Source organism: Daucus carota, chromosome 1 (assembly GCF_001625215.2).
Source record: "Daucus carota subsp. sativus chromosome 1, DH1 v3.0, whole genome shotgun sequence".
In the NCBI taxonomy this organism is placed as follows: Eukaryota; Viridiplantae; Streptophyta; class Magnoliopsida; order Apiales; family Apiaceae; genus Daucus; species Daucus carota.
Genome location: NC_030381.2, coordinates 7,336,868 through 7,359,913, shown reverse-complemented (window position 1 = coordinate 7,359,913; position 23,046 = coordinate 7,336,868). Strand labels below are relative to the sequence as shown.

General features: G+C 31.7%; 2 protein-coding genes across 3 annotated transcripts; one reads left to right on the top strand and one right to left on the bottom strand.

Moving 5' to 3' along the window:
- Nucleotides 1-2,784: 2,784 nt before the first annotated feature.
- LOC108204490 (ATP-dependent DNA helicase At3g02060, chloroplastic) lies at nucleotides 2,785-15,639 on the top strand. 2 transcript variants are annotated; one of them, XM_017373957.2, is made up of 13 exons: nucleotides 2,785-3,462; nucleotides 3,722-3,947; nucleotides 4,149-4,394; nucleotides 4,828-4,962; nucleotides 8,405-8,529; nucleotides 8,691-8,830; nucleotides 9,063-9,133; nucleotides 11,344-11,505; nucleotides 11,958-12,044; nucleotides 12,990-13,163; nucleotides 13,706-13,750; nucleotides 14,152-14,508; nucleotides 15,082-15,639. In XM_017373957.2, exons 1-13 carry the CDS (start codon nucleotides 2,891-2,893, stop codon nucleotides 15,181-15,183), a joined length of 2,442 nt encoding a protein of 813 aa, XP_017229446.1. In that variant the 5' UTR covers nucleotides 2,785-2,890; the 3' UTR covers nucleotides 15,184-15,639. The 2 variants fall into 2 exon arrangements, with proteins under 2 accessions (XP_017229446.1, XP_063947795.1); XM_064091725.1 differs by lacking the exon at nucleotides 15,082-15,639 and having other exon boundaries at nucleotides 14,204-14,400.
- Nucleotides 15,640-15,708: 69 nt separating this feature from the next.
- LOC108204491 (uncharacterized) lies at nucleotides 15,709-19,780 on the bottom strand. The gene is made up of 5 exons (XM_017373958.2): nucleotides 19,614-19,780; nucleotides 19,467-19,516; nucleotides 19,257-19,362; nucleotides 19,112-19,170; nucleotides 15,709-16,106 (listed from the first exon to the last, which is right to left on the bottom strand). The coding sequence occupies exons 1-5, from the start codon at nucleotides 19,713-19,715 to the stop codon at nucleotides 16,055-16,057; spliced, it is 369 nt and encodes a 122-aa protein (XP_017229447.1). The 5' UTR covers nucleotides 19,716-19,780; the 3' UTR covers nucleotides 15,709-16,054.
- Between the last annotated feature and the right edge of the window lie 3,266 nt (nucleotides 19,781-23,046).

Genomic DNA, 23,046 nt, shown 5'->3' with positions numbered 1-23,046 from the left:
CTTCTTATTATAAATTTTAAATATAGGCAATAATTGTGGCATGATATTCTTTTATTGATGTATTCCTGCAAGGTTAGTTATTCCTTAACTTATTTATCAATTTTTTTTAAGGAAGGTAGGAAACTCTTTTATCAGCATATTCACCTTAATTTTATAATTAAGGAATGGATGGAAGTTTTATAATCTACATAATAGGGTTAAGTTTAAAATTATTTCTGTTTCTAAATACATAGATTAATATAGTCTGCGGCTTTATAATTCCTGTTGCGTGATTTTATTGTTTTTCAATCGTTGTATGGTGGTTTTCTATTTTAATAAATTTGGCTTATCCAAAAAAAAAAAAATATATATATTATCTTTAACATTTACAACGTACTGATCGCCAATAACATAACACAATTATTTTGACTCTTATATGCGTTGCCTTTCATAACTTATATCTCATATCATATTGTTTGTTAATAAAAAATGTATAGCTTACCTAGATAAAAAAAACAAAAAATCATACTCATGTGCTTAGCACGGGCCAAGCATATTTTTATTTAAATAACTTAATAATAATTTTTTTTACATACAATTAATTATAATTTTTTGTTATTTTATTTAAGATACGAGGGGTCGCCGTTAGGCGAACCCCGAGAAATTTTAATTATATAGTCATTACTATTTTCATGTCTTTTATAAATATTTTAGAAAAAACTACTTAATATTTTTTTATTTTATCTATACAAATAATGATTTAATAATAGATCTATAAACTTATAAACTTTTATTCAAAACATTATAAATTATCATTATATTAAATATTTGGTTATATTAATGATACTAATGAAAATCTATTCCGTTATAAAAACAATACGAAAACTGTTTTATTAAAAATATTTATCACGTATATCTGCTTATTATCAATTTTAAATATAGTCAATAATTGTAGCATAAAATTTTAGTAATGTAACTGAATTATGACTACTATGTATTTCTTTATTGATGTATTCGTTTAAGGTTAATTATTTCTTAATCAATTTATTAATATTAATTAAGGAAGGAGTAGACTCTAGCGTCAGCATATTCACCTTAATTTTATAATTAAGGAATGAATGGAAGCTTTATAATCTGTATAATCAGGTTAAATTAAGAATTATTTATGTTTCTAAATACAAAGATTTATATAGTCCGTGTCGTCGTAATTTCTGTTGCGTGATTTTATTTTTTCAATCGAAATTCGTATATATTTTATCTTTAACATCTACAACGTACTGATCGTCAATAACATAACTCGAGTATTTTGACTATTACATACGTTGTCTTTCATAACTTATATCTCATATCATATTGTTTGTTAATAAAAAATTTATAGGTTAACTAGATAAAAACAAATCATACCCGTGTGCGTAGCACGGGCCGAAATGCTATGAGCATATTTTTCTATAAATAAAAATTAGATAAATGAGCATATTTTCATTTAAATAACTTAACAATAAAATTTGTTGCATATAGTTTATTATAATTTTTCGTTATTTTATTTAAGATACGAGGGGTCGCCGTTAGGCGACCCCGAGAAATCTTAATTATATAGTCATTACTATTTTCATGAATTTTTTAAATATTTTAGAAACAATTACCTATTTTTTTATTATATTAATTATACAAACAATGATTTGATTATTGATCCATAAACTTATAAATTTTTATTCTGAACTTAAAATATTATTATTATATTAAATATTTGGTTATATCAATGATACTAATGAAAAATCTATTCTGTTATAAAATCAATACAGTATCTATTATATAGATATTTATCACGTATATCTTCTTACTATCAATTTTCGGTATAGACAATAATTGTAGTATAAATTATAGTAATGTAACTGAATTATGACTACATATGTATTCTTTTATTGATGTTTAAGGTTAATTATTTCTTAACCTATTTATCAATTCTTATTAAGGACGGGTGGAAACTCTATCATCAACATATTCACCTTAATTTAATAAATAAGGAATGGATGGTAGATTTATAATCTGGATAATCAGGTTAAGTCATGTTTCCAAATACAAAGATTTATATAGTCCGCGTCGTTATAAACATTTTTTCGTGATATTACTTTTTTTCAATCGACATTCATATATACTCCCTCCGTCCCACCAGGTCCTTTACGTTAATTTTTGGCATGCATTTTAAGGCTTCTATAAAGTATACTTACATTATATATTTATTTTTAAAAAAATTCCTGAAAAAAAGTTTGACGTTTAAACTTTTATTCAAAAAAAGAAAAATTAAAAAAAAACATTATTGAACTATACTTTATAAGAGTCTCAAAATGCGTGCAAACAGTGAACGTAAACATCCCGGTGGGACGGAGGGAGTATTATCTTTAACATCTACAACCATCTGATCGCCAATAACATAACTCAAGTATTTTAACTTTTACATACGTGCCTTTCATAACTTATATCTCATATCATACTGTTTGTTAATAAAAAATGTATAGGTTAATTAGATAAAAAAAACAAAAAATCATACCCGTGTGCGTAGCAGGGGCCAAAATGCTAATAAACATGTTAAATTTTATAACTTAAAAATCATAAATAAGTAGTTTGACTGCGCATATTACCCGTCAGATTTGGGGTTATTCACGACAGAAAGTATAGGTTAAGTTGATAAAAAATCAAAGAATCAATACCCGTGCGTAGCACGGGCCAAAAAAGGCCAGTTATTATACAAAATACGGGATATTACGCTTATAAATAGATGAGAAATGATAAGGCAAGCAAAGCCCCTCTTAAACCCACCCCACCCCACCCCTTATCCCTCTCTGTCTTGCTGCGATTCATGGCTGTGGGCACACAAACACAAATGATTTAGTGAGAATCAGAGCAAGCCACAATGGCCATCACCAACACAAACCCCTCTTTCCTTTTCTTCTCAGACCTCCTTCCTCCCCCTTCTCCTTTCTTCACCTCAACAAACACTTTCCTCTATCCATTTTACAACAAGAAGAAGAACACAAGCAAGATTTTCGGTATTTACACCAAAGCAGCCCCAGCCCTGAACACATTCTCCCTCGACGACCCAATTTCCCTGCTCAACCACCGGATAAGGCAAGACCAAGGCGGCAAGCGGAGACGAAGCAATGTCGTCGACTCGGCCGAGGCAGACAAGTATATACAATTGGTCAAGCTGCAGCAGCAGAGAGGACTCGACAAGCTGAGGAGTAACAGAGAACAAGCCGCTCCTGATCATGCTTTTAGTTATAAGGTTGATCCTTATACCCTTTGTCCTGGGGATTATGTTGTCCATAAGAAAGTTGGGATTGGGCGTTTCGTGGGAATTAAGTTTGATGTGGCGGCTAGGGGTCATTCTAAGCCTCCTGTTGAGTATGTTTTTATCGAGTATGCGGATGCTATGGCGAAGCTTCCGGTTCATCAGGCTTCTCGCTTCCTTTATCGATATAATCTGTATGTACACCATTACTCTCCTTATCTACTCTTTATAGCACACACGCCAAGTTATGGAGGAAACAATGATAATTATGAATATCTGTTAAATTATTAGATCATTGACTAGTCCATTCTAACTTTTAACAAAATCAGTTATTTCTGTTCAACACCCAGGTTTTTATGAGTGTGTGTAAACCCTGAGGATTATGTGCTCATTTCCATTTGTTTTTACCATTCTTTCTAAAATGTCTTTGATAATGATTACTTCATAATGCAGTCCCAATGAAAATAAAAAACCCCGGGTTTTGAGTAAATTAAATGACACTAGTGCATGGGAGAAGAGAAGGGTGAAGGGCAAAGTTGCCGTTCAAAAAATGGTGGTTGACTTGATGGAGCTTTATCTGCACCGGCTCAAACAAAAAAGGCCCGCCTATCCTAGGACCGCTGCCATGTCTGAATTTGCTTCACACTTTCCTTATAATCCAACTCCCGATCAAGAAAAGGTCTTTCTTGGTTTCCTTTTATTTCATTCTTTACATTCTTCAAAACAACAGTCCTTGTTTTGACTGTTTAAATCTTGCTAAGGGGAAATGCCTTTGTATAAATCGATTATTCAAATAGTTAACTAATAAATTTTGATTTTTTTGGATAGACCTTAATGTTGGATGCTGATTTTGTCTTTCATGTTGGACCCCTCATAACAGGCTATCATTGATGTTGAAAAGGATTTGACAGAAAGAGAGACTCCAATGGATCGACTTATTTGCGGAGATGTGGGTTTTGGTAAAACAGAAGTTGCACTACGTGCCATCATTTGTGTGGTCTCAGCAGGAAAGCAAGCTATGATATTAGCACCGACAATTGTTTTAGCGAAACAGCATTTTGATGTTATTTCAGCACGCTTCTCTAGATATCATGGTGTCAAGGTTGGACTGCTAAGCAGGTTTCAGGTATGCTATCTATGTCTTGGATTCTTATACGGAGTGTTTGTTGACGTGGAGTAAGTCTATCGTCATTTACAGTATACACGTTTGCTATGTTTATGCACATTCTTTCAAATTTAATCAATATTTAGATGGCGTATTAAACTAAGCCTGGATGTCAGATTTTATATTGTGCAGTGTGCATTAAGAAAATCTTTATAAAATCAAGTAAATACCTAGCGGAACTTTAGAGAGTTCTTAATAGGAGCCAATTAAAGTCTGTCACAGCTCACTTTTCTATTCTTTGCTTAGCAATATATTCCCCCATTCTATTTTTTTGCCTCCCTTCTTTTGCTTCTCTCTCTATATTCTTCTGAAATCATGGATGATTCATGAATATTCATATATCTTCCTATATTGAACTTGTGCTGTGTCTTAACTAACTTGTTACAGAATGCAGACGAAATCAGTCAAAGAGGAGTATCTACGGATGATTAAAGATGGGGATCTTGATATTATTGTTGGGACTCACGCTCTTCTTGGGGATCGTGTGGTGTATAATAACTTAGGCCTCCTTGTTGTTGATGAAGAACAGGTTTTCTTCCTTGCCTCTATGCTATCATCTGCGTAGGATACTTTTCTTACCACCTCCATTTGCTTGCACCTCAAGTATAGTTTTGATGATATTAACTTTATCCAACTTTTTGCTCAGATATTAACTTTATCTAACTTTTTGCTTAGAGAGTCTAGTAAGAATTACAGTAGAATCTCGATAAATTACAAATTATTGAGTAATTATCTCGATATTTTTTATTTTTTTTTGCCGGTCACGACAGGAAAATGATAACTTATATTAACCTAGACAGATTAACTTTAGAGGTTTTATTGTAGGAAGAAAGACCAAAGAATGAAAAGGATGGAATGTTGACTAGGGTTTGTTTGGTAGGATGGATTATCAGCAAGATCAGAGAGGATTACACATGACATCTTTTTCCAGGCATAGAAATAATATCTTATATCTTGACATTTTCGCACTATTACCAATCCCAAGAACATAGGTATCTCTATAGAAAATCAATTCTTCCCTTCTTCCAGTTCCCGTCTTATGACCCTAAACAAACCAAGATTTCTAAGTGTGAAACATTTAGGTTAGTATTATTTTCTGATAATTATACTAACTATAATTATCTATACTATTACTAAAACAAACACCGCTGATGTCGTCATTGTCCACGTGTCTCTTTCTCAAAGCTTTAAGAATAAATGTTTTGCATGCATCTAACTTATTTAATGTCCCCATAATAAATTATATACATGCATCTACATCTAATTATAAAATATTAATTTTCTTAACTATTTCTAGTCTGAATCATTATTGTTATTTTTATTATTAAATATCTTACAAACAAAATGAACAAAATAAATTTGATTCTTAATATTGCTCCTAATAATATATATACACATTTATTGACGGAAATCAAAGCTACTATTATTTAGTAAGATCAATATATTTGATGTAATATAGTAAAGTTTTATATAAACTTACTCCTTTCGTCTTCTTTTACACTTTCCTGTCACTCTCTATTCTTTACATTTCAAAACTTTGTAAAAGTACTAAATATATATAATATAAAATCTAAAACACCCACTACTTTCATACACTTTTTAAAATGTCAATTACATATTAATGGCCCCTAGCACTTTACCATGTTTTTTAATTCTTTCACAGTACTTTATATATTTTTCTTAACTTGAATGCAAAATGCAAATGTAAAGAATTTGATGGAACAGAAGAATAGATAATTAGATTATAATTAGCATATTTAAAAAATACAACAATTCTAAAGATACGACAAACTAATACGTGCTTATATTCTTTTCAAATTTTCTTGTGAGACGTATTTACTGGTAGCAACGAAGAGTTAAAAACAGCACATGCTACAACCTAAAAAAGAAAACATGTGTTTTATTTTTTGAATAGTATATAACAATTTTATGTTGCAAAACAAAATATAACGAATAAATTTGAATGTTATAAAAAAAATCTCAACTTAAAATATATAAATAATCTATTAATTACATTCAACAATATAAAATAGTATTATAACATGTACAATATTATATAATCAAACAAATTTATAATCTAAGATAAATTTTTTCGACATTTTCTAATCATCATTTAAATATTTCAATTAGTCGTAATCTTATAAATTTATATTGTACCGAATACATTTATAAGTATCATTCATAAGATATTTATTGTATTATTTGTAAATATTTTAGTAATAATCATTTTGCAGTAAATATCCATTATATTTATGTATAATCATAACTTAGACATTTTATTTCTCATAAATTTTACATCTAAAATATTGATGATATTTTATAGTTAAGATCAGAATTAAATCATCAATCATTTAATTTAGATATAGTATATGATTTATCATACTTCATAACTAAATATATCGTATTTGTACCGTTTATTATCGACATATGTAAATTTGAATATGACCTCACTCGTGCTTTCAGAATAGCCTTATTTAAATTATCCAAAATATTAACTCAATTTTCTTTAAATTTAGTAAATTTTACTTTTTTAATATATACATATTATTTAATTTGAAAATAATTATTACTAAATATTTAATAACAAAATTATAAAAATTTTAAATTTAAATTTTGAATATTGAAAGATAATAGTTAAACAAAAGATCATCATCAAATTTGAATCCTAAGTAAATTAGACACACACACACACACATATAATAACAAATGAAATTAAATTAATTTTTTTAAATTTATATAGCAAATTGTGTTGCCTCCGATTATAATATGATTATATGTGCTTTGTTTAGAAGAAAAACTTATAAAAATTTGGTAACATTTAATTTTAATATATTGTTAATATCATTTCTATATTTCAAATTAATAAAAATATTAATTTCATAAATAAGAAGACATAATCAACAAAAATAATGACATACAATATAATATATCAATCATTTAAATAATGATATATGTATAATTTATTTTAATATTACATAATAATATTTTTGTTTTTTTAGAAACGATATAATAATATTTTTGTTAAAACCGTGCATCTGCACGGGACTAATCTAGTTATTAGTATAATAATAAAATATTATAAATTATTTTTTAAAGTGATCTTCTGCACTTGTGTAAAGTCAAATTTCAAAAAAAAGAGTTACTAAAAGAAGTTAGGATTCTTAACTTCTCAGATTCTGTCTTATAATTTAGAAGTTGGCTCATAACTTCTTAACACAAACAGTGCGAATAAGCTGATTCTGACTTATAAGTCAGAAGATGGAAATAAAAGTTGTTGCCAAACAGGCACGTTGTTTTCACATGAACCATTACCATCAGAAGTGCAATATCAGGCGGTGAACATATATAAGCAGCTGCCCTATTATTATTAGAGGCGATAAACAGGGATAGTGGATCAGTAAATATCTTGCACTTGAAGAACATTTGATAGCATACTTTGATATAAATGGCTGAAACTTCTAAGTGTTTGGGGAAATTTTTATTTATTGATTGTATTTTGTTTTGGATATATTTAAGACATGAGAGACTGAATTAGCTGAATGAGTTATTAATCTAAGTGAACTTGAATAAATTAGGGTAGGTTATAAAAGTTAAGAAAGAAGATTGGTGTACAAGTGTTGCGTCCATTGAACTCATTCTTGTAACAATTTTTGTTCAGTCTTATCAAGCAGCACCACATATAGCTGTCGTTTTGTGGTCAAGATGTATGAGGCTTCTTTAATTGATTTTCTATTAAAACTTTATATTATTGATTCAAGATTGCTGGACTAAGATTTTTGGCAATCCATTGTGATTATCAAGGGAGAAAAAAGAAGTTTTCGTGTGGGACATCAGTGTTGAGATCTTAGTATCTTAAATGGTTAAAGCCACTAACATAATTTTAAAATTACCTGTGCATTAGTCTGATTTCTGTGCTACACTATTAAACATATGCAAATACCCTGACATCTGTATATAAATTTTTCTTACAGAGGTTTGGTGTGAAACAAAAGGAGAAGATTGCTTCATTTAAAACTACTGTCGATGTTCTTACGCTGTCTGCAACACCGATTCCAAGAACCCTGTATTTGGCACTGACTGGGTTTCGTGATGCTAGGTAAAGGCCGGAGTTTATTCCCTGACATTTATAATACTTAAGTTGTAACATACTTTGAACAGATTTGATTGTTTCGATTTTGTTGTGCATTAGTTTCTTTGATGGATAATAATGATCATAGAAACTATTATCATGCCATCCTGCTTTTTTTTCCTTGCCAGTTTAATTTCAACACCGCCCCCCGAAAGAGTTCCTATTAAAACGCATCTTGCAGCATACAGTGCTGAGAAAGTACTATCAGCAATCAAGTATGAGCTGGATCGAGGTGGCCAGGTTTTCTATGTTTTGCCTCGTATTAAAGGTAACCCTGAAAACCAGTCAGTAGTTGGTTTCTGAGTAACGTATGATTGTGAATCTAATACCTATGCTGAAATTTAGAAAATATACCAGTACTGTATAGAGGTTATTAGGTAAACAAAGGTTTAGTAGAGAGGTAAAATCCTACCCCTTACTCGCAATATATACGAATTTTCACTTACAGATTTCTTATGATAAAGCTTCTGTTTTTTGTGTGGATTTAACTTCATACACAGGGCTCGAAGAGGTTATGGAGTTTCTTCAGCATTCATTACCAGAAGTTGAAGTAGCTGTTGCCCACGGAAAGGTAATCTTTTGTCAATTTCAAAGGTTTATGACTTATCTTGAGTTGACCTATATATTATTTCTGTTAAAAACCCAGTTTCTTTTGGATGTATATGTATGAGTTAAATTGTCACCAGTGTTCATCACTAGTGTTAGAAATCACTTGTTTTGTTTGTCAAAATCTTTGCAGTTATATATATGGGTCTTGATCCATAGCAACAGTTGCTACTAGACACAGTTTGTAGGATTTGAACCAGTTTCTATATACAATCTAGGGGAAATTTAATCTCTGAAAATGACTCCCCCTTTCTGCTTATCTTAGACACAAAATAATACTAGAATTAGGTTATGATAGTACTGTAGTAATCTCATCTTCCAAAGTTGCTCTTAATTAGCATAAAATTCTTTTAACTAAATCTGCAGAAGTAAATTGTTCTTGAAGAGCTCTCTGTAATATGTTTTCTGTTGTTCGGAATCCTCGAAGAAGGACTCTTAGACTCTCCTTTAAAATGTTCTTTAGATACATTGAAATAAGTCAAAGAAAGAGAATCACTGTACATGTGCTAATGTGTATACCCTAGGAAACAAGTCCGAGAAATTAGATATAGAAGAATCTTCTTAATTGACAACACACTAGACATCTAATTCATGGTAGTGGTTGCAAGCTAGCCTGCGGCTGGAAGAAGAGGGTATTTCCATTTTGAAGGATTCGATCCAGTCATCCAGCCACAGGTTTCCCTTGTACCACGTATTACAGACAATCAGATTGCACTGACTAGAAAGTAGTGTTTGCCAATCCTAGTTTCTGTTAGGCTGTCAGGCAGAATCATGCCAGAGTCATGAGCCCTTTTGTTTTTTTATTGTCGCATGTTTTCAGAACACCGAATCTTATTAGGTCTGAGTAGGCAGATCCTACTGAAGCAAGATCTTTCCAGGCAGTCTCAGGAAGAATGATGGGAGATGCACACCATAATGAGCTAAAACAGTCTTTATTATCATGGAAGGGCAATATTACAGACTTTATAAGTTGGAGTCTAACTGCATATGACTTATGACAGGATTATGTTAGTCCAAGTCCAAGATGTGATATGTATTATAGGCCATCTTATCAAGAAGAGGCATGCACAATGTTTGTGAGCTTACCCAAGAACTTAATTGGTGACTATCAACTTCTTGTTAGGGATAAAAATACGAGATTCAACTTCTAATACAAAGCACACACACAACAATATATGATGCAGAAAATTCACGTCCCAACTTGTATTATTAATCAAAACCGTTATCAATAATACAATAAATCAAGCCTAGCAATACTCAAGTATCTGCTCCCAACCGATACCTAAGTCTACATCTTGAGCACACATAACAAACACAATATGACTATGTATATATAGCCATCTCAAATTTAGCTAAATCATAATCTAATTTTGAAATACTTAACTCCAATTAGAATCCAATTTTGAAATCTAACTCAAATCAGAATCCAATTCATACTGGGTTGATACCCGACAATCCTTCCCATATTTGTGACAAAGACATACTTTTTATAATAATTTTCTAAACATACATCCATATATGTTTTGGATCACCCAAGCCCATACTACCATTTTAATGGCTTGATACCTAACACTTCTGTTGTCATTGCCTGCCATGTCTTGCTTCTGGATTGTTTTCTACACTCATCTTCAACAAACATGATCCTGTTCTCTTTGCTACAGTAGGTTACATAGCCTTTGGAACAATATTAAACTGTGCTTCCTTTCTTTGAGTAGACAATAATATTTGGATAATATGTGTAAATGTTCTTTGCAGTCTATGACAGCTAAAAAACAAACCAAACATATCCGGTATATATCTCGCTCATAGAGCAAGGTCTGGGGAGGGTAAGATGTACATAAACCCTTCCCCTATTGGGAAATGTAGAGAGGCGGTTTCGGCAAGAATCCCCAGATTGAACAACACGAAACAGTGATAAAACGAAATGTTAGCATCAAATAGTTGAGAAACCAGTGCTTATTGTTCTCTTCTGTTTGTGTTAACCTCAATCTATTGATGACTAGATTAGTGAGCAGAGATGAAATTTCCCTAAACAGTTCTTGTAGCAACCACTGGTGGTGTACCTCTTCCCTATACACACAGGCACACATACAGAAATGACATGTTACGTATGCTGATATGTTTTAACTTTTCATAGCAAGTATGATGATATTTACTTTGAATCTATGTTGACAGCAATACTCGAAACAACTTGAGGAAACCATGGAAAGTTTTGCAGGAGGTGATGTCAAGATTCTTCTATGCACAAATATAGTTGAAAGTGGACTAGACATCCAGAATGCGAATACTATCATTATCCAGGATGTCCAGCAATTTGGCCTTTCGCAGTTGTATCAGGTTCTACTTGTACCATTTGCCACTTTTTGGGATTTAATTACTTAGATGTTAATATTATGATCGGATTTTCTAGTGTGTGCCCATGGGCACACACTACCAACCACTTTTTGTTGAGGTGGAGAGCTTTTATTGGCTAAAACCTCACTAATAATCATGGACCCCTGCATATGCACAAAAATCATGACCAGCAAAAACCCTCCACCTCAACAAAAAGTAGTTGTTAGTGTGTGCCCATGGGCACACACTAGAAAGACCCTATTATGGTAGTTGAAACTAAGTATAAAGCTGATTGTTATAATATCAAGGAGTGCATTTTTTATGAGCGGGAAAGGTTGATTGCACATTATCTTCATACCTAAATTGAAATCATGGTTTGAAGTTTGAAGATGTACTTAATCATTTTGTGAATTACTTTCTCTTTCAAAAACTAATATTCTTGGTTTCTTTGACAGTTGCGTGGAAGAGTAGGGCGGGCAGATAAGGAAGCTCATGCCTATTTATTTTACCCTGACAAGTCATTGCTTTCAGATCAAGCACGGGTACGTTTGTTTATTTTTGCAAGCAAAGTAAGAGTATGTTTGTGTTTTCAGGTATTAAATGGAATTGTATCGCATCATTTTAATTGCTTTGCTACCTACTAGTGAGTATATATCAATATATTATTGTTGCATTTAAAAACATGAAACTTATTTTAAATAGTAGTCATTCTTAATTATAGGAATATAATTTTTTAATCTTGTGCCTGGGGAACAAGAGAGCATTAATTCTAAGATGTAGGAAAATTCCAACAAATTAAAATTTTATCACTGTTTGACAATGGAATCATCAATTGTTGAATTCAGTAAAATAATTCATCATCTTTGTCTAGCATAAACTTTAAGCGCATAATCCTAACAATGAGACTAATACATTCATGAAATTTTTTTTTGAAGAAAATTGGCTATACATGCCAAAAAAGCTGTGAACACTGCTATGGCGTATGGTTGTGAGGCCTTTAATTTGAGGAGCGAGACTGTTAGGCTCAGTTTCACTGAACGACTGCTTAACATATGTAAAACAGTGTGCAGAATTTAGTTTTTTTACCTTGTCTCCTGAAGCATCAAAGCAGTCTCAAGAAACTTAGGGATCCTGCATTTGATGGATTCAGATTCAGACATGCTAGCAGGCACCAGCTGCTACATTAAGTGATCATCTCAAGGACAATTTACTAGATTGGGATTGAGTGAAATAGTAGGGAAATAACACATGCAACCCAGTGTTTGTAGTTCTGCGGCAGGAGCTTCGTTTTAGGGTCCTTTAAATTGGTTTGGAGTGATGTTAGATACATGTCTCAAATGTGACTTAAAATAAGAAATAATGGTATAAATCTATTTAATCAATTACATTTATAGCTGAAGAGTGCAGGCCTGTCTTTTACTTTTAGGAAACCATTTATTATTCTTTTGTATTTGGCTTGAACTATATTCACAACTTTGATGCTTCAGGAGAGACTGACAGCTCTTGAAGAGTGTCGAGACCTTGGACAAGGTTTTCATCTTGCTGAGAGAGATATGGCAATCAGAGGATTTGGTAATATCTTTGGCGAGCAACAAACAGGGGATCTTGGAAACGTCGGCATTGATCTTTTCTTTGAAATGCTTTTCGAGAGCCTATCGAATGTAGGTCTTGTTCTTGAATACTACCTGTATCATTTTGCATTAAATATGTGTGTATTGATGCACCCAAGTCATTCTATGACCCCTCCTTATCCCTTTTACTGCTATCTTCTAGTTTTACTCCCTCTGCTTTAAAAATGCACATTTAAAACTAGAGTCCCATTTATTATATTCTATAGCATGACAAATATAAGTGATATGGGCAAGGCTCTACTCTGTTAATTTTCTTGCATTGGCTGAGTGAACCTAATTTCCCCTTTTAGTTTACATAGTTGAATGTTTCCTTTTTTTTATTGGGGTCGTGAAATTAATTTCACTTACAGTTTTGTTTGATCACTGCGTGATCTATCTCTGAAGGTGTTAAGGTCATTGTTATATTGTCTTTGATTTAATGAACTAACCTTGTTTTCCAGTTTTGACAGTTTCTTACTTGATGTCTTTGCAGGATGTTATATTATTTATGTTCATTGTATTATTGTCTTGGCTTACCCTATTTGATTTCCCATTAGAGCTTTAACAATAAGAGTTCTTTTGTTGGATTCTAGGTGGAAGAGCATCGTTTGACTTCAGTTCCATACCAATCCGTTGAGGTGAAATTTTACATTTAAGTGATCATAGTAGACAAATGTTACCTCTGCTTTCCTCATTGTATTAATCGTGCATCATTAATTTACCAACAAAAATTACATGATATAAAGATACAATGTTTTGTAGGTTCTAGTGTGTTAATAATTTGTAGAATTGAAATACTATGTTAAACAAAAAACATTATGCAGCTTCATGTTTATGTGAAGAGGCTCTTATGAATCTTCAAAGAAACGAGGTACTTTAGAAGATACATAAATTGTTTTTTGAGTGTAACATATCTGTATGCAGAAAGAAAGAAGTTTTGGTATGATGATGTTGTTACTGACATAATTTTCGCAATAGAATAATCTCTGTTTGTCATAACCCTTACCAGTTTCCACTAATATCCGTTTTTCTTTCTCAGCTTGATATGAATGTAAAACCTCATCTCACGTCTGAGTATATTAATTATCTAGAGAATCCAGTGGAAGTTATTAATGAGGCTGAGAAAGCTGCTGAAAAAGACATTTGGAGTTTAATGCAATTTACAGAGAATCTACGAAGACAGTATGGAAAAGAGCCTTACTCCATGGAAATTTTATTAAAGAAACTTTATGTGAGAAGAATGGCAGCAGATCTAGGAGTTTCCAGAATATATGCTTCTGGAAAGATGGTTGGGATGATAACAAACATGAGTAAGAAGGTCTACAAAATGATAACGGATTCAATGACATCTGACATGCACCGCAATTCTCTAGTATTTGAGAATGGTCAAATAAAGGTATTAGTTGGCATATAGGTACATCTATAGATAATTTAACACTAATTGGTATAATCATGTACTTGTACATAAAACATATGCAAACATAATATCGCGCACACACTTCATCACATCTGAATGTTAAAACTTGTGTGCACTCTTGGTATGTTTGCACTTCATATGTATATAGGGCTTCACATCGTGTATTTTTTTTTTTACCTGCACACAGTGGCTCATCCGCTCGTACAGTGTGAGAATTAGAGTAAATCATTTAATCAAATATTTCTTTTAGAGGTAATTTTGCAGTGCAAGTAGTCATCCTCTGTATTCAGAATTCCTTGTTCGGGTGCCTTAAATCTAGAAATCTAAATTATCATTTATGGCGAAGTACAAATGCTATAATATTAACAGCTATAAGTTCTTTATGACAGAATGCTTTCTCGTAACCAAGGTGGTATCTGCCTAGACGATTTATTGCCCTTGATCTCTTGAACACAAATCATACTCAAACTTTAAATATGTAATACGAATATATATTAACTTGTATATGCCTATTATATATTTGGAATTACATAATTCTCGTTCTATTAACAGGCAGAGCTCCTTCTGGAACTACCGAAAGAACAACTACTCAACTGGATCTTTCAGTGTCTGGCTGAACTTCATGCATCATTACCTGCTCTTATTAAATATTAATTTGAGGCGTAGAGACAACAATATCGTCAGGTTTTGGATTTCAGTGTGGTGAGGGTAAACGATGACCCCTTCCAGAATTGTAGAGGTGCGGAAGGACCTCTGATGGATTTGATGCAGGTGATTAGCAAGGGAAATTACTAAGGTACTGCAGCATTCAGGGTTCTAAATACAAATTCAATTCTGAATATGAGAAAAGTTTTTGGCAGGGCAGGATGTGTTGCACAAACAAATTCATAAAACTTGGTTTAACAGGCAACCCTCTGCTTGGTCATGCATCAGCTAAATACATTCGGAGAGACTATGAAAAAAGGCAGTTTAACTTGAGCAGGATAAATGTATACAGAAATGTAGTGATACTAGATTTTAGTTTTCGTTTATAATGATTTTATAAATTGTATAAATATATTGATAAAAAGAAGAGTTGGTACCAGATTGTAATACTAGTCTTCTTCATTATCCTGATTGTGTTTGCTTTTGTCCAAACTTATTTTAAAACTATAAATAAAAATAAAATAGGCTCCAAACTAAACATTTAACACACTTGTATAGTTGTATGACAAAGATACAACAATAATCTTGCAACCACATGATACTACAGCACAACATATTTGTCAATCCGTTGGTAATAAACAGATACAATGCAAATCTCTTCTGGTCAGTTGTAAAGAGTTGAAAATGTTTCTTGCATTATGCCCTACTCGGTTTCTTCTTTTGCAGTTTTACCAATAAGACGTGATGCCTATTCATACAAAGCACATTAACTACTAATCATAATGGCGAACAGTGCCTAGTCATTTTCAGTTTAATATGCAACTCTCACTGCTGATGCATCTGAGTGTCCCATGATAGCTACCGTTTCGTGTTTCCATGTTTACATGTCAAAGGAACCTCGAATGCCATCTATGCTCTCCCCTAGAGATAACCTGCAGATAAATGTAAATATAAACAATTTATACCAATACAAATAGTTTAATATGTATATCAATTAGCTCTTACAAATCCAACTAAAGGGACATGGTCCAATTTCATGTTTGCAGATCTTCATGCTTTTTATGATGACATATTGTTTAAAGATCATATTATGTTTACAAACAGTTTGGTTACTATCTTATTACAAATAGTTTAGGGCCTTTAGGCAGAGAATTCGGACACAATCTCCAATGCTCCCTCATCCTTTGTTATCAAAGGTCGAAAGTTAGAGTTGCAACAAAAAATCGAGTTAGGACAGTTGCATTAGGGGGAGTTCACAACCGCAGAATAATTTAAAATACACAGGCCGGGAATGATATTAACGGTTTTGTAAGATACCATATATCATACGATATCTCAGAATTCAGTATGATGATTACACTAAAATAATCTCAGACCACCCCAAAGTCACTCGTAATAGTAAAACACTTGTAAATGAGCCGAGTCAGTGCATGATCCATTAAATGTTCCACTTGAAAACAATTATGTGTCGTGAATATGCTTGACATTCAAATACACAATACGCAAGTGCACGACACGATTGCCACATTTAATTTCAATGCAATGTCATTTAGCATTTGTTTTCTATAAAGACTTTTGTTTGATCTGACTTGTATTTAATGCTGAGGTCATGTTTTTCTGACCTAAAATATGAATATTTGTATATACATATAAATATATATATATATATATATATATATTTATATATATACATATTACAAATTCGTGTATTCAATAAAACATATGATGATAATTAATCAATTACAAATTATTTACAGATTTCTCACAACTCACAAAATTTTATAACTTTCTTTGGATACATCATACATAGTTTAGCAAGTTGTAAGTTTATTAAATGACGGGTTATATCGATAGTCGCTTGAGTTCAAAATATTTAACAAGAAGCTCAGGAATTGAAAAAAGTCCACATTTGAATTTTGAAAAAAATGGAACCACCATGACAACATCAATATTTAGTTGGGCTCAGCTAGGTGAAATGTATTCAAAACTTTTCAAACGTTTAATCTGTCTCTAGTTCTGTAAATAATAAACCTACACATGCAATTAAGGAAATCATATAATGGGAAGGAAGTCCATGGAATGCTACAAGTTGTAGTTGCTAGTTCGTACTTAGTAGCTTGGAAAGAGAGTTTACAAAAGGATGATAGATGACCATGAGAGAACAAGTAAGGAGTACAGGATCTTGGAACTACAGACAAAGAAAAAAGAAATTGCCGCCCCCCGGCTCCCCTCCCACTAATTGTGCTTTAAAAGACACTCTACTTTCTAGCACAAACAAGTATCACCCCTACAGTCTATAGAAGAACACAAGACAACACCAGGGCTATGTTTGTTTCACAGGACTGGACTAGCTTATTAGCTCTTTATAATATTCCAACCTTAAATTATCCCCATCGCATTTCTACCTTAACATATTGCAAATTACGAATACAGTTTTTAGTTTATTTCCTTGGGATCATATAACTTAATGAAAGGGTGGGTTTATATAATCACCCTAAAAACTTTGTAGGTTTTTTAAGGGATTAATGTTTGATGGGATGACTACACATCCATATAGTCAAGGAATTAGAGTCCTTCCAAACAACCATAGCCTGAGAATCTATGTAATATACTTCAAATTACTGTGTTTAAACAAGTTAATTTGCCAACAAATGAATCTATTATTTCTATTTATATTGTTACTGTACAACATATACAGGATTATATACCTAAGGTTATTACTCTAACCTAGAGAAAAGGAGCAGTTTCCTATCCTATTGCAAAATTATACATAAATTTTGTAAGAAAAATTGTTCAGCAGCAACAGCTAAACACAATGCTAAGTCGATGAGAATGTTACGAAATCAAAGAAGAGATTACGAAACTAAAGAAGAAACATAAAGGGAACCCCAGCTGAGCTGTCTTGGCGGTATTAGAAAGACAAAGCTGGGGGTAGTTCTCCAAATAGAGTATAAGTTCGTGGGAACTTATTTTTAGTGAAACAGGTCTTGAACCGACAAAGACATCTTCTCCCTATAGCCAGCAGCTACGATTAATAGCCTGATATTTGTTGCTAGTACTTCTATAGCCCCATTCTTAGCAACTCACCAAACTCAAAGCGATAAAATGACGTGTCAGCTGGTAGCCCATCAAATTACTTTTGACCAATATTAAATAACACTCTTAACATTTAATATCTACCCAATTCTATCATACTGACAAATTCTATGGGAAGTCAACTTATGTTATTTATAGGGCCTTGTTTTATTTTGGTTGGGTTTTTCTCGTGTTCCTTTAAGCAGAGGTATGCACGGTAGTTTATCTTCTATTAAATTCTGACTAGTTACCAACTTGTGTACATATTTTAAGGTCGCTGCCTTAGATCCTGCTGGGCTTTTTATGTGTCAAGTGTGTTATGAAATATCATTATTTAAAAAGATGAGCATTACCATATAGTCACCTAAACAGTAACCAGTAAATTAAGTTGCAAACTAAAGGGGGTAGTTGGACAGCTACCCTGATGTAGAGAGTACTTGACATTACTAACAATCAAATAGCTAGTGAATTTTTTGTCTAGTTAGCACTAGCATGAATATATATTATAATACCCATCTACGTAGTTACAGAACCGGAATGGACTGTGTGTCTTACACCAATACTAGGCAGAGTAATAGAACAATGCTATGCACATGATTCTGGCGTCTCGTCACTCATTTAACTAACTTGGTTTGTTGTAATTTGTACAAGTTCAATGTTTGATCCTGCTTGCAATATTACATAGATATATTTATTATGTTAGGTTTATTATCACCTACGTATTCTATTATACTTGTTCTAGAATGCCTCGTTAAATTCCGCAAAATAGTTTGTAAGTTCATTGCAATCAATTAGCCAAAAGAAACAAAGAAAATAAACATTAATTAGAGCAATCAGATTGGTAAAGCAAATAGAAAGTAACCTGTGCATGCAGTACTTGTACTCCTGGCTCCTGCTATAATCTTTCTCCCCTTCTTCTAACTGATAGGATACAAAAACCAAGAATCCCGCGTCAGAACAACAACAAAATCAATATAAAATAGATATTAAGTTAATCGATTCCTAACCGGATCCCCTTCATAGACAAGTTCATAACAAGGCGGGGACACACATTGCAACATACAATTTTCCTTGGCTATCATCGAAGACGTGCACTGTTGACCCCATAAACCACTTTGCAACACAAATGGATTAATACATATAAATATCACTTAACTGACAAAATGTTAATCTTGAAAATTCATAAAATTGAATAAAAAGGTTTTATTTAGGCATACTTGTCAATATCTTCAAAGCACCGATTCTTCTTCTCTCGGATCTCAGTTTCCTACAATTGAAATATAACAACAAACAACGAGTAATTATTGAGTAGAATACATATTGATGATAAAGTAGAAAGCAGTTAAATAAGTGCAAAAACATACAGAAATTGGGCGACGAGACTTTGCAAGAACATCATGGGAAGAAAGCAACAGCAGGCATATGACAAGTAGCAGTGATTTGAGATTGATGAATGCACAACCCATTCTCAATTTATTTTATTCGGGTCTTTCCCGATACTTAAAATCATCTCTATCTATGTACGATGATTATTCATTAATCCTTAATCAGCACATTTATTAATTAATTCCGATTCCGATTCCTAATTTTTATTGTCATAGTATGTACAAAAATTTCATAAATTATTGTTAGTAATATTTTTACAAATAAAATTAAATTTCAAACATTTAATTTAGAAGAATACTGAAAAATAATTACTAACGATGTCATTTTTTCACATAAAACACATGCTAAAAGTCAAAACGATAAATTTCTATAATTATAAAAACACCTTATAAATTAATTAACCTCGATATCGATCCTCTCCACTAATATTCATAAATCCTTATTACTAGTTTCTTACCCGTGCAAAGCACGTTCTGTTTTAAATCATTTTTTTTGATATATGATCATCTTTTTTAAATTGAAATTATTTGTATTATAAAAATAATTTAAATTGAATATTTATTTATATTTTAAGTCATATTATATTAATATCTATATGTACTCATATCCTCACTATGATATTTATTAAAATATATATACAAAAGATATACACTATTTAAAATTTTATTATATAATTAAATTATCACCCGCCTAAAATTATTGAAAATTTGATATAAGAAATGACATTCAAATTTGTTATAATTAAATGTGATTAGTCTCTTTGAATTAAATTACTCATTATTGTTGTATTAGATATATAATAGAATTTGACAAGATTCGGTTAAAATCGATGGCTAATTGGACAAAAATTGGATTAATTGTTTGGAAATCTGACCGAATATTAGAATTTACAAAATTTGTGGGGGATAATTTAAAATTTTAAAAATCATTATATATTTATTATTTTTACATATATAAAATAAAATTAATTCTGAATAAATCCCATTAATCATTTTAATTAATTGTCGATTTTCTGATTCCCGCTTTTTATAACACTGAATATATATTTATTATTATTAAAACATAAATATAAATATATTATACATATATGTATTGGAGTTTTAAATATGAAGTAATTTAATGTATATTAATAATTAGACATTAATGTCTAATAAATACGTTGGTGTTAAAAGTCAATAATGACCTTTATATATATAAAAAAGGAAATTCCATTTAGTATCATTGTATTTTTGGCTTTTCCATTTGAAACCACATCACTTCTTGGACTTTCGTGTGGCACCACTGAACTATTGACTTCATACTTAACATAGCATTATATTAAACAAACGTTAGTTACACAGTTAAATTCAGAAGAAAAAAAAACCAGGATAAAAGAAAAGTTACAAGAAGAGGTGAATGAAATTAGGATATTTCTGTTATCCCTTCAAACCCTAGCTTGTCTCCGCCACTACGATCTGACGCCGCCACCTTCGATTTACACCCACACGGACTCTAATTACAACATACACACAGATATGAACATACACCTATTTATACCCACATCATCCCTCTTTATTACCCCTGTAATTCCATAACTCCATTCTTTCAGCACACCATTGTCTAACGCGCTTTTCAGCCACCAAAATCAACTCCCAAAACAATCGACCACCACCAAGCACACTCCCTCGGACCTTTCTCTCGCCATATCCGACCACCAAATCCAGATACAGCATCACTACCCTTGCCGTTCATCTCCCACCTATCCCCGGCGCCAATTGTTCAAGACAAGACCTCAACCTTCCAGACTTTAACTTAACACGTCGCCACCAACCCTAATTCTTTTTTCCTCTTTTTTCCTCTGTTTACTCATTTTAATCTTGTTTTGTTTTTGTTTATATGTTTAAATATGTAATACGTTTTATTTTAATCTTTTCTATTTTCTTATTTAACTAAAATATTTTTTTTAACGGCTTACTAACGTTTTGTCTAACGGAAATGCATATACCGTACAAAGTCAATAGTTCAGTGTTGCCACACGGAAGTTCAAAAAGTCATGTGGTATTAAATGGAAAAGCCAAAAGTACAATGGTACTAAATGGAATTTCTCATAAAAAAATATGTATTTTGAGCAAAAAGTAGTATAGTCATTTTGAATTAAATTACTCAAGTTTGCTCTATTAGATATATAAAGCTTCTTAACCCGTGCAAAGCACGGGTTGCTTTAAATTATATTTTTAAATGTATGTTATATCTTTTTGTTCATTTTTTTTAAATTGAGATTATTTTGTATTAAAAAAATAATTTAAATTTTATATTTATTTATATTTTAAGTCAGATTATCTTGATATCTAAATGTACACATATCCTCACATATTTTTAAAATATAAATATAAAAAATAGACACAATTTAAATTTTTATTATATAATTAAATTGTCACTCACCTAAACTTATTGAGAATTTAATATAAAAAATAAGATTTATACCGAATCGGAGTCTTTATCGTATAGTTATATATTATATTTATAATTGTTCTATTATATATGTGTGTATATATATGGGTTGCACTCTAGAAAGAACACTTTAAAAAAAGAACAACACAGAACATATCTGAGCCATTAATCTAAATGAACACGTGTACGTAGGAGATAAAATTGACATTAATGAAAAAGAAAAACAGTTGAGAATTACCGTACCGTTGAGATGTATCTTTACTACCGTTGTTTCTCTCTCTAAACTCTCGCTCGACTCTCTCCGCTCAGCGTCTCTCTCAGCACCTCTCATCGCCTCTCTCTCACCGCCTCATCACCGCCTCTGCGCCGCCTCGCTCCGCTCCATTTTTCTGAGCTCACCGCCTCTCTCCGCTTCATTTTTCTCTCTCAGCACCTCTCTCCGCTTCATTTTTCTCTATACAAAATGCATCGACATATAGGTATGATTCTATGTTTGATTGTATGGATTTTGTACATATATTCGATTTTATATGTGATTCCACAGTTTTTAATGTATATTTTTCGATCTGTGATATAATCTGTGATTCTATAGTTTTTAATGTATATATAATCTGTGCTATGTATGATTTTATAGATTTTAATGCTCCCGTCTGATTCTATGTTCTATTTTGCTGATTTTGTATATTTGTGTCATGTAATTAATGATTCTATGCTTGGTTGAATGTTTGATTTTATGCGATTTTATTTTGTTGATTTTGATTCTATAGAGTTTATGTTTTGATTCTATATATTTTGGTTTCGATTTATTGTAAATGAAGTTTGAATCAGTTTTGTTGATTGAAATGCTTTGTTTTGTTGATTCAATGTATAAGATTATATTATAACAAGAGAATATATGTTATTAAGTGCTAAAATATATAGTAAGAAATGTACAGTACATAAATTCTGGGAATATCTTTAGATATGCAATTGATTGTGTCC